The sequence below is a fragment of the Eumetopias jubatus genome, unplaced genomic scaffold, assembly GCF_037043125.1.
Source record: "Eumetopias jubatus isolate StellerSeaLion01/CBP00866 unplaced genomic scaffold, mEumJub1_p1.0 scaffold_17, whole genome shotgun sequence".
NCBI classification, from domain to species: domain Eukaryota; kingdom Metazoa; phylum Chordata; class Mammalia; order Carnivora; family Otariidae; genus Eumetopias; species Eumetopias jubatus.
Genome location: NW_028274823.1, coordinates 32,562,741 through 32,578,595, shown reverse-complemented (window position 1 = coordinate 32,578,595; position 15,855 = coordinate 32,562,741). Strand labels below are relative to the sequence as shown.

The 15,855-nt window shown below is 43.4% G+C and overlaps 2 protein-coding genes across 8 annotated transcripts in view; both read right to left on the bottom strand.

The window, feature by feature from the left end:
• TM9SF3 (transmembrane 9 superfamily member 3) overlaps nucleotides 1-3,989 on the bottom strand; it is a 74,072-nt gene extending 70,083 nt beyond the window's left edge. The window contains exon 1 of the mRNA XM_028098690.2: nucleotides 3,709-3,989. Within this exon, the coding sequence (XP_027954491.1) occupies nucleotides 3,709-3,804 (96 nt within the window). The 5' untranslated portion in view covers nucleotides 3,805-3,989. The remainder of the gene's footprint in view (nucleotides 1-3,708) is intronic.
• A 2,128-nt stretch (nucleotides 3,990-6,117) lies between these two features.
• Nucleotides 6,118-15,855, bottom strand: part of PIK3AP1 (phosphoinositide-3-kinase adaptor protein 1) — a 127,676-nt gene continuing 117,938 nt past the window's right edge. For all 7 annotated transcript variants that reach the window (XM_028098478.2, XM_028098477.2, XM_028098476.2 and 4 more), the window contains one exon: nucleotides 6,118-12,603. In XM_028098478.2, the coding sequence (XP_027954279.1) occupies nucleotides 12,546-12,603 (58 nt within the window). In that variant the 3' untranslated portion in view covers nucleotides 6,118-12,545. The remainder of the gene's footprint in view (nucleotides 12,604-15,855) is intronic.

Sequence of the window (15,855 nt, the reverse complement as noted above, 5' to 3'; positions counted from 1 at the left end):
TACTTAGTATTACTACGGAAATTATACCTACAAGACAAGTTAGAAAAAGCAAGGACCAGAGAGTCACTAGGCCTCTTCAGGTCATTAGGAAAATGAGGGTGTTGGAGTAAATGATCTCAAGACTTCTGAGTTCTAAAATTCTGATTCTCAATTTGAAATCTTTTTTTGGAATCTTGGGAGACATGGTAATCTAACTATAGATGTTTCCAAGTTCTCTGAGTTTCAGAAAACCAAATAAGCATAAACCACACCTTCTACATCCTTCACTCACTCTAAAATGTCTTTTTTATGACCCTTAATCACATATTGAGGGCTTGTCTTTCATGAAAGGGCTCATTATTTTTTTATTCCAAACAGTATGTCCTGCAATCCATGTATAATTCAACCTTAGAAAGGTGAAAGGACACATCTTTATGTATTCTAGATACATACCCTACAGAGAGTATATACAAGGCAACGGCGTATTTCCTTCCCATTATCCTTATGAGAATATTAAAAGAGCTCTGCATTTAAAAGTGCATAAAAGGGACACCTGGGTGGCTCAGTTGGTTAAGCATCTGCCTTCGGCTCAGGTCATGATCTCGGGGTCCTGCGATAAGAGTCCCTCATTGGGCTCCTTGCTCAGCAGCGAGCCTGCTTCTCCCTCTGCCTGCCACTGCCACTGCCCCTGCTTGTGCTCTCTCTCTGACAAATAAATAAAATCTTAAAAAAAAAAAGCATAAAAAATACCATGTCAGATGGTCAGCTGAATCCTAATTCAGTAGGTAAAATAAGAGATATAAGGAGCTTTGTGAAACTACATAAACTAGTTATCCCTTAAGACCAGCTATATAATTTGTGGGACCCAGTCCAAAATAAAAATGCAGGTCTCCTTGTTCAAAACTTATTAACGGGTTCCCAGCTGGCTCAATCAGTGGAGCATGTAACTCTTAATCTCAGGGTCATGAGTTCAAGGCCCATGATGGATGTAGAGCTTAAAAAAAAAAAAAAACAACTTATTTAAAATTTCTAGATGGTGACAGCAGAGCTTCAAAACAAGCACAGTATCCACATGCTTGCACATATTATGTGACTGCACAGGTCAAATGCCCATTAAGTAGGCCCTATCCCTCTTTAATGCAAATCCAAACATCTCCTCAGTAACAACCCATTAGTGGAGTTAGACTTACCCAAAAATTTCTTTAAGCACTTAAAAATAATATCAATACAGAGAACTACTCAATTTAATACCAAATGTTTTACTGTCCTATTTTTAGAATAAAGGGCTGCAGAGTATATCCTATGAAAGTGTAAAAGACTATTAAATCAGACTGTCTGAGCTCAAATCCTACCTCATCCCTACTGGCTGTGTGGCCCCAGACAAGTAACTTAACCTCTGTAGCATTGGTTTCCTCATCTATAAAAAGGGTATAATATTATCTCCCTCACAAGGTTATTTATATTTAAAATAAGACAATATATGTAAAGAACTGAGAACAGTGCCTACCACATGTTGCCAACAAAAGTCATATTAGTTATTATTTCTATCTGGAAACTCTCTTCACAGAAAGTTAATCTAAAGGGCAAACTAACTTCTGAAAATTGCTCTTTAATTAATAATTCAATCCCACAGGTTTTTATTACACACCTACTCAACACCCTTCCCTTGGCAATCTTTCTCCTCCTTCAATATCGTTCTCTCCTCACTAGCTACTTCCGTCCTCTTGGTAAGAAAAAAATTCACTTGACCATAACCTTTTCAGTACTTTTATCTGGCTAAGGTAAATGCCCAGTTTTCAAGAAATATTTTTTAAAAACTTGGGGAAAGTAAAAATTTTGGCTAATAGCCAAAAAAAAGACACTTATTTAAATTTTATACTTATGGCTTAATGTTATTCTTCCTATAACCGTTTTGCTTTTTAAATAATGTATATTAATAACAGGTAACCAAGTTGAGACCAGTTCAATGTAGACATGAATAAAATGAAATGGATTCTAAATCTTTCTGCCCAGCAATTACCCCCCACACACTACATCCTCTCAAAAAGCGTTTCTATATATTTTATATTCTATTACTGTTATAAAAAATTGAAATGTTCCCGGCAATAAAATTTCACTGAAATCTTTATTTACATTGTTAATCTATAAATTAAACTCAGGCCTTTTTATATACCTCCAATTGGTGAAATATTAATAGTTTTCCCTACTTATAGCAGTTTATATAAAACACAAGATCAAAAAGAAGACTATTAATCTTAAATTTGTATGCCTGTGTGGTAAGAGAGAACTGTGAGTTTTGTTACTTTCCCTAAGTGTTCAAAAAACTGGAAAAATATTAGTGACAATACAATTGACTAAAAGGATGCCCACTGCAAATGAACAGTTTTACACTTTTAGATTTTACCTGGCAGAGAAAACAACAGGAAAGAGTTTAACTGTTTAAACTGTGAACAAAATTATCTTAAGGCGAAATCACAAATATAGCACAAAAACATGTCACTGATTTCAGATTCGTGTCTCCCCCCTCAAAAAAATACAAGGAAGAAGTTTCTGGCTGTGACTGAAGGTACAATAGCCAAAAGCTCAGAGCTCCATCAGCTAAAATAAAAGCCCAGCCAACCCAGAACTAGAGAAAAGAAATCTGGTTAATTACAAATAAAATCTAAAGTAGGGTCCACTGAATAAATAAGGACGATCGCTTCACTTCCTTACCTATTAGGAATAACAGAAGACTCCCCCAAATCTTTCAGATCTGGTACGTACACATCCTCTCACGAAAAATCACGTCATTAATAAGTTACGATATTAGAAAAAAAAAAAAATTACTCGCTAAGCAACATCTCAATTTACAAGACTTCCCTGCCTGGCTCACATCTACCACTCCGAAAACCATCGAGTTACAGCCCTAAATGAGACACTGGAAGAGTCGTTAACATCCACGCTTTGATGTGAAAATGCCAATTAAATAAACAGCCAATCAATTTTAAGCCAAACGCAAAAGGGACTGTTCTCGGCCTACAAAAACACTGGGAACCTCAAGACCCCTTACAGCCAAAAGATGCACGGAGACCACTGGGACGGGAGCCTCATCTCGGGGCTGGAAAGGGTGAGCAGAAAGTTACAAGAAAGGCCCAGAACTGAGTGCGTGTGGATTGAGTGCATGCATGCACACGTGTAACCTGCTCTTCACCCCAAGTTTATCAATGTTGTCCCCACGCCAAGGGTTTGATCCGGTTTGGGCAGGAGAGAAAATAAAGGCCGGTGAGGACCAAGAAGTGGCGGATATTTCCTGGTTAGTGTATGACGGGTAATCGTGATGCATCCATCTTCCGCTGTGTCGCAGCCCCCAGTTGCCAGAGCGCAGCTCTCTTCCCTGGGGGCACCAACCCCGAGCCCAGCTGCCCGCGGCCCCTCCCGGAGGGAGTGAGCGCCGACCCTCACCACGCTCCCGCCTCGGCCCCCCAGCCCTTGGAGCGTGGCGCCATTTAGATGCGGGTTGGACAACGAGGCCCTGGCGCTCGGGAGCGGAGTCCTGCCCCGGGAGCGCACACAAACGCCTCCTCCCAGCTCCCGGGGTTCCTGCTCCGCCAGGCCCAACCGGAAGGCGTCCACGGCGGCCGCGGGGCTCCGCCGGGCCGCCCAGCGCTCCAGGCCGCACCGTGCCGGACCGGGCGGCGGGCCGGAGCTGTGGGCCGGGGACGGCCGCGCCGGCCGGGGGGCGCCTCTCACCGTGTGCTCGTGCTCGTCCGCCCGGGCCCGGGGCAGCACCAGCAGCAACAGCGCGGCGGCCGCCGCCACGCCAGGAGCGCTCGGCAGCGGCCTCATCCTCCGCGCTCCCACCGGCACGGCGCCGGCCCACCGACTCCTCCACCTCCGCCGCCGCCTCCGCCTCCGCCGCCGCCTCCGCCGCGGCTGATTCGCATCCACGGGGCGCGGACAGACGCACGGGGTCCAGGCCCAGCCGCTGGCTCCTCCGCGCCGCCGCCGTCACCGCCCGCTCCCGAGCCTCCCCCGCCCCCCGGCGCCTCTCAGCCTCTTCCTCTGACTCAGCCACGTCATCCGGCCACCCCGGCACACGCCGGAAGTGCCTCGCGACGCGGGGCCGCAACGGCCGCCGGCCGCCCCACCCGGGAGGCGCGAGCCCTGGCCGCGCAGGGGCCCTGCTCCGGCCGCCCCGCGCGCCCCCCGGTCGCCCACCTGGCCCGTTGGGTCCTCGGGGCCGGCCACCCCTGGGCCTCGGGAGCGGCGGCGCGCACCCACGGCCTCGGCCTGGAGCCTCGCGCGGGCGCCTGACCCGCGCGCGCTTCGGGCCGCGTCCGGGCGCTGGGAGCTGTGTGACCTTGGCCAAACCGTTTAAGTTTTCCTGGCCTCATTTTCCTCGGCTGTGAAATGGGGTGGGACCTGCAGCTTCTGGAGCTTGGGGGATCAGATCAGAAAACCCTTTGCAGGCTCCCGTCCACCGCCATGAATCAATTACGCGCGCTTCTCATCATCATGGGAGATTGGTTAGACCCGCACTGGAGTGGTTAAGTGTTTTAGAGTCACTTGACTATTTATCAGGCCCCTACTATTTGATCTTGTTGAAATTCTTATTCATTCATCTGTTCGATTCTATTGTTGGTCTCCTGTCCAGACATAAACACCTCTTGGAATCTGAGCTCCTCTCCTAAGCAGAGATCCTGTGCACTGCCCTTATTTCCGGTGCCTAGAACAGTGCCAAGCCCGTAGTAGGAACTTTAAAAATGCTCGTCGTGTAAATATGGCACCACCATCTACACAGTCCTCTAAGCCAAATAGCTGGAACTTGTAGTCGGACGGTCTCTTTCAACCATGAGCAGTCGACAAGTGGTTATTTGGTCGCTTAGAAATGCCTCAAAAATTTACTTTTCCTCTCTTTTCTTCTGCCAGTAACAGCCCGTCTCCATCTCACCGCGTACTGAAACAGTCTAACAGGATCCCTGCCACCAATCTTCCCTCACTGTTTATCCTCCCCAACAAGTGCGAGAGTGATCTTTCTAAAAAGAAACCTGGTTGTATCACTCCCTTGTTTAAAACACTCCTTGAGGGTGGCTGGGTGGCTCAGTCGGTTAAGCGTCCTACTCTTGATTTCAGCTGGGGTCATAATCTGAGGGTGGTAGGATCCAGCCCGCATCCAGCTCCTCAATCCGGGGATGTCTACTGGAGATTCTCTCCCTCTGCCTCTGCCCCACTGCTCGTGCACCCTCTCCCTCTCTCAATAAATAAATAAATCTTTTAAAAAATATTTTAAAATTTAAAATAAAATTAAATAAATAAAATAAGTTAAAATTTAAAATTAATTTTAAAATTAATTTAAAATTTAAAAATTATTTTTAAATTATTTTAAAAACAATTCCTTGAATTTTGTTTAAATAAATCATGGAATCATAGTTAAGATTTTCATCTGCCAAGCACTATTCTGAGCCCTTTACACCTGTTGACTCATTCAATCCTCACAAAAACCCTATGTATGTTCATTTTACAGGTATGATAACTGAAGCACAGAGAGGTTAAGTGGCTTGCTGAAAGAGAAGTCAGTCCCAAGCAGTCTGGTTCCAAAACCAGTCTTTCTTACTACTAAATAAATGGACCTCCATCTGTACAACCATTTTTAAAAATGAAATAGACCTGTATGTACTGGCATGCAGTGATATTTTTTTTAACTTTTTAAAAAAGTGAACAGCAACATTTTTTTTAAAGATTTTATTTATTTATTTGAGAGAGAGAGAATGAGAGATAGAGAGCATGAGAGGGAAGAGGGTCAGAGGGAGAAGCAGACTCCCCGCTGAGCAGGGAGCCCGATGCGGGACTCAATCCTGGGACTCCAGGATCACAACCCGAGCTGAAGGCAGTCGCCCAACCAACTGAGCCACCCAAGCGCCCTGGCATGCAGTGATATTAAGAGATAATGTTTTAAAGATTATTAGAGCATGTGCATGAACAAGAGAGGGAGAGGGAGAGAGAATCTGAAGCAGATTCTCTGCTGAGCACGGAGCCCAACTTAGGGCTCCAAACGACCCTGAGATCATGACTGGAGCCTAAACCAAGGGTCAGACACTAACTGTCCACCCACGTGCCCCAAAAGTAAAAGATACTTTTAAATGAAAAATGCTGACAAAATAGAATATAATAACATTTTATTTTTTTAAAGATTTTTATTTACTTATTTTGAGGGAGAAAGAGAATCTGAAGCAGACTCCAAGCTGAGTATGGAGCCCAATGCAGGACTTGATCTCAAGACCCTGAAATCACGACCTGAGCCGAAATCAAGAGTCAGATGCTTAACCGACTGAGCCACCCGGTGCCTGGAATATAATCCCCTTTTAAATGGTCCAATATTAGTCTACCCAGAGAAAACAATCTGAAAAATTATGATGCAAACCATTAACACCAGGTAAGTTTCTTTGTACATACCTGTAAATATTTGGATGTTTTTTACAGTGACCATGTGCTCTGTACGTAATCAGGGGGCAAAGTTTCTTGCTAAAGGACAGCCCTGTTAACAGGCAGCTGCACAATCAGACCCCAATTTATCAGACTCCAACTTTACCTCCCACCAATCTCCTCGTCCTGGCTGCATCCCTGTATTTCCCAAATATACCATGTTTTTTTTATACTTGTGTGCCTTTGCCTAGAATGCAAATAAGCGGACAACCATTGGATACTCTCCTTCCAGGCCTAAGTGAATTATCACCTCTTCTGTGAAACAGGAAGTTGAGCATCCCTTCTTTGGGGTTCCAAAAGCATTCAGTATGTCATGCCACAGTTACCACTTTCCCTCTCCTCTTCTGTACTACATTCTGACATTTAAAAAAAAAAACTTCAACAATTATTAATCCAGTAGAGTTTTCAGGGATGTGTATTTATTGTTTTTTAAAAGATTTTATTTATTTATCTGAGAGAGAGCACAAGCAGGGGGAGTGGCAGAGGGAGAGAGAGAAGCAGGCTCCCCTCTGAGCAGAGAACCCGATGTGGGCGCTCCATCCCAGGTTCCTGGGATCATGACCTGAGCCGAAGGCAGACACTCAACCGACTGAGCCAGCTAGGCGCCCCTACATTCTGACCTTTTATGATGGCAAGGACTATCATTTGTTCATCTTTCTATCTGTCCCAGCTGCTGGAATAGTGTTCATCACATCATAGACATTCAAACTATTTGCTGAGTGAATGAAGGAAGACATTAATAAGTGAATAGTCAAACTGCATAGAGGATTTGCACAATACTTTCTAGCCAGTCTAAGAGACATCACAAGGCAGTACACGATTAATTGCTGAATGAATCGTACACCAGTAATTCCTATAGAAATCAGAGGAGGCGTCTTATACATCTTTGTATATCCCCTAGAGTACCTAGCAAAGTGACTTGCTCATAGTGAAAGCCCAGTAAATGCTCCGTGAATGAATAATCACTGCTTTTGAATCAAGTGATGATGTGCAATTGAAGAACAAGCAGTGTAAGTGCTGAATTAAGATGGATGAGAAGTTTCTTGCTTGAACATCCATTACCAGCCTCCACAGAGTTGAGGCAGCAAGCATTTGGTGTTGTGGGGAGCACTGGGTTGGCAATTGCTTGGGGGTGGGGAGGACACAAGAAAAATTTAAAGCATCGATTTGGGGAGCGTAGACTTAAAACCAGGAAATTATACACACAGCAGAGAATAGGAAGGACAGTGTACAAAAAAAGGACTACACAAAATGTGACCAACTGCAAATGTTCAAGAGTCAGTAAGAGCAATGGGTAAGTAGAGAAGAGGAAACCCAGGGGCGCCAGGACGGCTCAGTCGTTAAGTTAAGCATCTGCCTTTGGCTCAGGTCATGGTCCCAGGGTCCTGGGGTTGAGCCCCGCATCGGGCTCCCTGCTCAGCAGGAAGCCTGCTTCTCCCTCTCCCCCTCCCCCTGCTTGTGTTCCCTCTCTCGCTGTGTCTCTCTCTGTCAACTAAATAAATAAAATCTTAAAAAAAAAAAAAGAAAAGAAACGAGGAAACCCAATTTTGGTGGAGTATTTGGAAAAGTTTAATGGTGGGGAGAGCAGATAGGGTCATTAACTCAGCAACTATTTATCAAGCTCTACTATGTGCCAGGAATTCCGGTAGGTACTAGGAAATGATGATAAATGGCTCTAGGGATACAAGTCTGATTACGGTAGGTATGGAAAGAAGGAACAGGAATTAAATACCGGCTAGAGGAAAAGGAGTGTGGCTTCAAATATCTTTGGAAACTGATGACTTTACACTAAAAAATAGGACTAGGAAGCACCATCAAAACCAGGGCTGTTCCGGGCACCTGGGTGGCTCGGTCAGTTATGCGTCTACCTTCGGCTCAGGTCATGATCCTGGGGTCCTGGGATCAAGTCCCAGCATCAGGCTCCCTGCTCAGAAAGGAATCTGCTTCTCCCTCTGCCCCTTACCCCCAGCTCGTGCACTCTCTCTCCCTATCTCTCTCTCAAAAATAAATAAAATCTTGGGGTGCCTGGGTGGCCCAGTCATTAAGTGCCTGCCTTCGGCTCAGGTCATGGTCCCAGGGTCCTGGGATCGAGCCCCGCATCGGGCTCCCTGCTCAGCAGGAGGCCTGTTTCTCCCTCTCCCACTCCCCCTGCTTGTGTTCCCTCTCTTGCTGTCTCTCTCTGTCAAATAAATAATTAAATCTTTAAAAAATATAAATAAATAAATATATAAATAAATAAAATCTTTAAAAAAAAATCGGGGCTCTTCTGTCAGACTAAGGAGTAAAAAACATTGGTATATCTTGTTTCACCAGTTTCTTCATCTAGATTAATGACCCCATTCCCTGACACCAAAGGGGAGAAAACGTGCTAGTGAAAGGGTACACCCCTCCTCCAAATGGCTGTCCAGCCTGTTTATGGTAGTCCTAATAAGACTCGGTTGGTTAATTAAAGGGCTTATGACCAGTAAATGATCCAGAAACCCACCATCTCAATCTTTTATTTTCATTCTTAATAAACATGATCTTCAAAAGTCTTGGTCTATAAATAACAACATCTCTTTTGATTTCCAATGTCAGGTACTGTTAGAGAAGGTAATTGAGAGAACATGACTGCCAGTTGACCCTCGTGCTGTACCCTGGCAGTCAGAGGATCCTTACCCCCTTCCCTGTCTTTGGAATATATACTCTGCCCACTATTTCCAAAGTGGGAGCTGCTCCAAGAACATAACCTTGAGGGAGTAAGGTTTTGTTGAGACCATCTGGATGGTATATGTGACTTAACCCAGTTAAGGCCTCTCTATATGAACTTTTTTTTTTAAAGATTTTTATTTATTTATTCAAGAGAGAGAGAATGAGAGATAGAGAACACAAGAGGGAAGAGGGCCAGAGGGAGAAGCAGACTCCCTGCCGAGCAGGGAGCCCGATGTGGGACTCAATCTCGGGACTCCAGGATCATGACCTGAGCCGAAGGCAGTCGCTTAACCTACTGAGCCACCCAGGCGCCCCTTTTATGAACTTTTAAGACTCTGGTGGGCAGGTGAGGAGATCTACTTGCCTTATGGCTACCCAAGACAAGCCTTGTACAGGGGCTAGTTTCAGATTCCCTTTTCTTTGAAATTCTAGTTCTTCTTTCTACTCTGTTATGTTTGTCTTTCTAGTTATTTACTTCTGGGGTGGGGCAGTCCTTCCATTGCTACTCATCACTTTGTACCTCTCTTTTCTGTTCTACCTGGAATGTTGTAGGCAGGGAGAAAACTTTCTAATTGTTCTCAGTTCTTTCTTTAGGAAGCAATCACTTAAAACAGTCGGTTCTCAGACTGAAATAAATCTGTTATTAATGCTTCCTCAGCCAACCAGCTGCAAAACCAAACAATATTCTTTGAAAGAGGAGCACAGAAAACCATCCTATTTCCTGGTGCATATGGGAGAGGGATTTAAAAATCCCAACTACTGAAGTGATATAGGACAGGCTAGAACCTCCCTTTTTTAGTAACAAAGCAAGAAAAATGGAGGGGAGAATAAGTACTTAGCTTGACTTGTAAAACTCCTCACTGAAGTAATTTTCATACTATCAATTTGCCTAATTATGGCAAAGCATTACGGATTATTCACGTCATTAAATATGTCAAGCTAAATTATTTGATTGCAACACCAACCTCTTGTTCATAGTCTCTCAGTCTTCGTGCTTTGTTGCTTATATTGTTGGGTTATCTGCTCACAGGTTTTAATATGAGATTAAGGAAGAATACTGGCCTAGGAACTAAAGGACAATGTGCCTTGTACAGTGACCATGAATGTGACAATGACATGAATATGACTAATAGCTTCACTTTCTATTGAACCAGCTCATAAAATCTCGGGGAAGGATGGTGGCAGCAGAGTTGTTTCCCAAAGAGAACTTTTTTAACAGTCTCTTTGGATACCTACTTACAAATTTAGTTTCTGATCCTCACTGTATTGAAATCCAAGGTTTTGTTACATAATATATTCCTAAAAATGTGTATAAAAGTTGAGTGTGCAGAAGTTGAATAAATTTATGTTATAATGGGTAGTTCTGTTTCCAGAAAATGAAGAATTTCACTTCATTGTTGGACACATTCTTTGATAACATGGAGCAGCTTGGATGTGCAATGAACTCCTGACCATTTCCACCCATGTCTCAAGTGTGTCACATTTGTCAGACCCAAGTGTCTAATCAGCACTTTCAATTTTGTTTTCCACTTACTTTCACAGAAGAATAAAATGTAACTAAATATTCCAATATTGTACAAACAGTGATGTGCATACAAAGATGCTAACACCAATAGCTGGCAGTAAGTTTTGCCATGTTATTGATCTAAATGCTTATTAATCAGAGAATGCACAAAAATCTAAATTTGGCCTCTAAGAAGGGGCCCAGAGACACTGAATATTAAAAAAAAAAGTGTAGCTTTTATCAAAATCAAATGTGCTTAAGAGATCATCTATAAATAAGAGGAAGGACATCCACACCAACATTATAATTTCTTGCTCTCCCTCTATCCCACATTACCCTCTTTCTCCCAAAGAAGTGACAAAGAGAGTAAAGGAACCGTGCAGAATGGCTACCATGTGCCAGGCATTGTGGTAGGTGATTTGCACAAACACTCTCTTAATGGCCACAGCCAATAGTGTATTTTATGTCAGAAAAATGACCCACAACCCATAAGCTATTAATTTCAATATGAGTCCTTGTTTGCTGGACCGATGAATGAAATTGGAAAACAACAACAACACCCCTGAATCATTAGAAAAGGACACAATAAAACTGTACTTAAATAGATCATTAATACTGTGGCTTGTATCTGTGTGGGATAGAGAATACATTTCCTGAAAAATCACCAGATTTCTGATATTTTTTAAAGAAATATGTCTGATACTAACTTTACTGTATGTTTAAGTATCAAATTAAGGATCTGTGCTCTAAAGGTAGATTTCTGTGCCAGTAACTCAAAATTAATGACATATTAGTGGCATATGACAATTATGACATATTAATGGCTCTCTATTCTTTGTACAGATATCCCAAGTCTAGTGGTAATAATAAGGAAATAGATAAATGTTTCTATTTTACATTCTTCCTTTCTCTTCTGACCTCTTGGCAGAGAAAGAGTCAAGGATCCTTCTCTCTCCTTATGGCCAGAACTAGTAAGACCTATAAAGACTACAGAACAATAAATGTGGTTATTGGCATCCCAAGCTTCTGGTTCCCAACCATTTGCAGATATTCCTTGGCAACAATACTGTTTTGGAAAGCATACTGAATTATAAATGCCCAAATTGAAAAAAATACTTGATAGTCCCATGCCTGGGAGATATGGAAGGACATTTCTGGAAGGTCAATAGTCAGTTAGTGACCAAATTTCTACATGTGGGCATTTCTTGAGGGAGAGCGATTGGCTATCTAGAGATTGAAAGTGTGGTGACCTGAAATTAAGAGACCCAGCCTCTAAACACATCTCTTCTTCTAACCAATTGTGTACTCTTAGTTTCTGTGGAACCTCAGATTTGCCTTCCATATAAAAGGAGTTAGGACTAATCCATCTCTAAAATCTTTTTCAGTTTGTTCTATTGTGACCAGGCCTGGCATTTAGACACCCTCCAGAATCTACAGAAAAGTTGAAGAACCATTTAAAAATCAGAACATATCTCCTTACCCGGATATTGTAAGTCTTAAATCATAACCACTTCTAGAAGTTAGTCTGGACTAGCAAATAAGTAAGGCCTAATATAAGTGCATTTCAGTAAAATCACTTGTAAAAGTACATTTATAATCAATCTTCTCAGGCTTCTGACATGCCAAATTTGAGGTAAGTATTCCAATTAAGTCTTTATCCTTCTGGCAAACAAGGCTATGGATCAATATACTTGGTGATGGTGAATAAAGTCCTCAGTTTTTCACTTCTTCATGCCTTAATATTATCTTCTTCAAGGAAAGCCCAAACCAGCAGGGCCACAATGACATCAGCCATGAGAGGAGGTCTTAAGTCAGTAGTCCTGCCATAGAACTCAACACGAAGACATCATTAACAGGCTGAAATTGCAAGTCTCCAAGTCCAGACGTAGGCAGGTTTTAGGAGGTGGAGTCAGCGCCCTCTGGGTGGAACAGGCGGAGGGGGGTGGAAAGTCTCCCTGGGAGGAGGCCTGAAATAAAAGATAAAGGAATAATTTTTAAATGAATTTGATTAACTAGTTCTTAGGCATCCATAGTTTGTTGGAAACTCAGTAAACTATGCAAAGGGAACATGTTCCATAATTGATGAAACCATATGGACCACTGAGTGGCATATCTGCTGGCCATGCCTCACAACCTTAGCTGCACATTAGAGTCACCAGTGGACCTTTAAAAAATACCAAGTCCCAGGCTTTCTCCGAGACCCATTCCTTCATAACCTCTAAAGGATAAGGCTCAAGCATGGTATGGTAAGAAAAACAGATCAGGAGACAACTGTTCTTGAGAAGATAGTTTGTTGTACTCATAGATCCCAAGAGGTGGGGGCACATTATGCCATGGGGGCCCGCTGGGGAAGTACCAGGTTTAGTCAGGAGAAAGGCAGTGGAGTTGGGGAACATGGGCCAGAGCTTTTATTGTGGTTTCTGCAGGAGGGTACAAGGAAGGTAGAGTAATTTTTTTAACAGTGTCTCTCCCCCAACAAGTTATATTAACCACGTCTTTCATTTATTTATTTTTTAAGATTTTATTTACTTACTTGACAGAGAGAGAGCGAGCACAAGTAGGCAGAGCAGCAGGCAGAGGGAGAGGGAGAAGCAGGCCCCCCGCTGAGCAGGGAGCCCGATGTGGGACTCCATCCCAGGACCCTGGGATCATGACCTGAGCCGAAGACAGATGCTTAACCAACTGAGCCACCCAGGCGCCCCTGTCTTTTATTTTCTGATGCTTTGATACCTGGAGCCTTGCTAATCCTGGAGAGACTGCCCCTCCCATGGCAAACGAATTCTTATAGATAGCAACTTGCTGATGAGCACACCTTTCATATGCAAACTAACCAGTTCCAGCCTATACCCCAACCACTTCCTTTATGGGCTCTCGCATTTGGGCCCTATCCATCTGCCCTAATCACAGGAGGGCCAGGAGTGCCAGGTGCCAGACAACTAGGGACCTTTGCCCCAGAGTCTACTGAAATTACTCAAACTAGCCAATCCTAAATCTGCTTACTCTACCTTCCTTGTACCCTCCTGCGAAAACCACAGCAAAAGCTCTGGCCCATGTTCCCCAACTCCACTGCCTTTCTCCTGACTAAACCTGGTACTTCCCCCGTGGGCCCCCATGACATAATGTGCCCCCTCCTCTTGGAATCTATGAGTACAACAAACTATCTTCTCAAGAACAGTTGTCTTCTGATCTGTTTATCATACCATACCTAAATAATAATAAAGCCTTGGGCTCAGTTGGTTAAGCATCTACCTTTGGCTCAGATCATGATCCTAGGACTCTGGCATTGATTCCTGCATCTGGCTCCCTGCTCAGCGGGGAGTCTGCTTCTCCCTCTACCCCTCCCCACTGCTCATGATCTCTCTCTCTCTCTCTCTCAGATAAATAAAATCTTTAAAATAATAATAATAATAAAGCCTATATTTTAAAACACCAGTGATTCAAATATGCAGCCAGGCAGGAGACATACTGTAGGAGGGGGTCCCTTGAGAGAAGAATTAACAATTTCTAAAGTCTGCTTCTCACAACTACTTCCTCATGGGATCACTAAGTGTGTTATCCCAACTCCACATTTACTTTCCTAGAAGCCCCACTCCATGTTATTCTGGATGGTTTTTAAACAGTCCTAAATGCCATTCCAGATAGACCTGGGTGAGTCTATTTACAGAGAGGTTCAACAATTGTGGCTAGTGTTTCCACATGTGTGCCATAAAACCAATATTTGATTCTCTTGGAAGCAAGTCAATAAGTCAAGAAAGAGAGCTTTGTCAGGTGCTGTAATTGAACTGTGCTATCCTGGAGTTGCATAGTTGAGGATTGAATGAATCAAGGATTAAATATTTACTAAATGTTTCTTGAATGCAAGTTTTACGTAGGTCAAGGAAATGACAAAAGAGTTGAAGAAAGAGGGGCTGTCTCAGGAACAAGGCAGGGAAGCAGGAATAGAAAAGAACTGCCACAAACATCCTCAGGAGGCCCTGCTGTGGCCTCTGGAAGTAGGTGGTTTTGTGTGGTTGCCTCTTTATCCAGAAAAAACAAATGGACCGTCTCCTTCTGCCTTCCCAACCTGCCCTATAAAACCAGAGCTTACAGGAGAAGGCTGAAGGAAAGTCAGGTAATACCACTCATTACCGGAGTAAGCTTATTTAGGCTTCTTGGCTTCCTGGATTGCTTGTTTGCTTGCTTGCTTCCTTCCTTCCCTCTCACCTTCCCTCTCTCCCTCTCAAAAAACTTTTATCTATGTGTCTACTCCTGAGCATGGGATATAGCAGCAAGTTCAGTGGACCTGGATCCTGCCCTCACAGTGCTAAGAAAGTAATGGATAAAACAGACAATAGGAACAATCAGTAAACTGCATTATTTTGATAGAGGAAGTTCAGAACCTATGAGAACATATAGCAAAGGCACCTATGCACACAGCTGAAGGACAAGTTCCAATTTCTCTTAATGTGTTTCTCATCAGCCCAACAGAAGTACCTACAGATATGTACATCAGAGTGTTGTGTGAGGCTTGGAGATGACAACTGGAAAGTAGGTAGCACAGTTGTGCCTTAGAGTAGGCACTCAAGAAGTAAAGCTAATAATTTTATTATTATGAATAAAGATCTGTTCTTAGTCTTTTTCCCATGGATGCTCCATGAGCCTTACAATTTATCGTCCACCATAAAGACAGTCATGATGCCCTGCTGGCCCCTTTTCCTCCCTCTCTGCTGTCCCATTCTGCAGCTGGGGTGGGCCTACAAGCAAATTATTTCTGTATTTTATTGTGATGAACAATCCCAACCTAGGATTGGAAGTCCTATCTCAGGGAAATGGATTTGTGATTCTAGACATACCAGAACCATGGAAGTAAAGCGTATTAAATCAGAATCAAGGGCTGGTCTGTGGGGAGACAGCCTCTGCAGAACACTGGGGAGCTGGAGTTGGAAACACAAGTGACCAGAGGTACCTAACAACTGGCTGTTTTCTCCTCCCTGTTGAGGGTAAGGTCTTGCAGCTGATGAGTTTGGTTCAAGAACCCAGCAATCTTGATGTTGGTTAATGTTCTTTCAAAGCAGGACTGTTATTTAGCTGGTATGCTTTTGTATGATCATAACATTGTTGAAAATATTTTTAAACTTCCCTATTAGTAAATAGCTTCTGTCCCAAGTACCCTCACTCCCTGACCACTCCAGCCCCTCCTAGGGACTCCACAGACCTCTTCACAAGTCTGCATCTAAAGT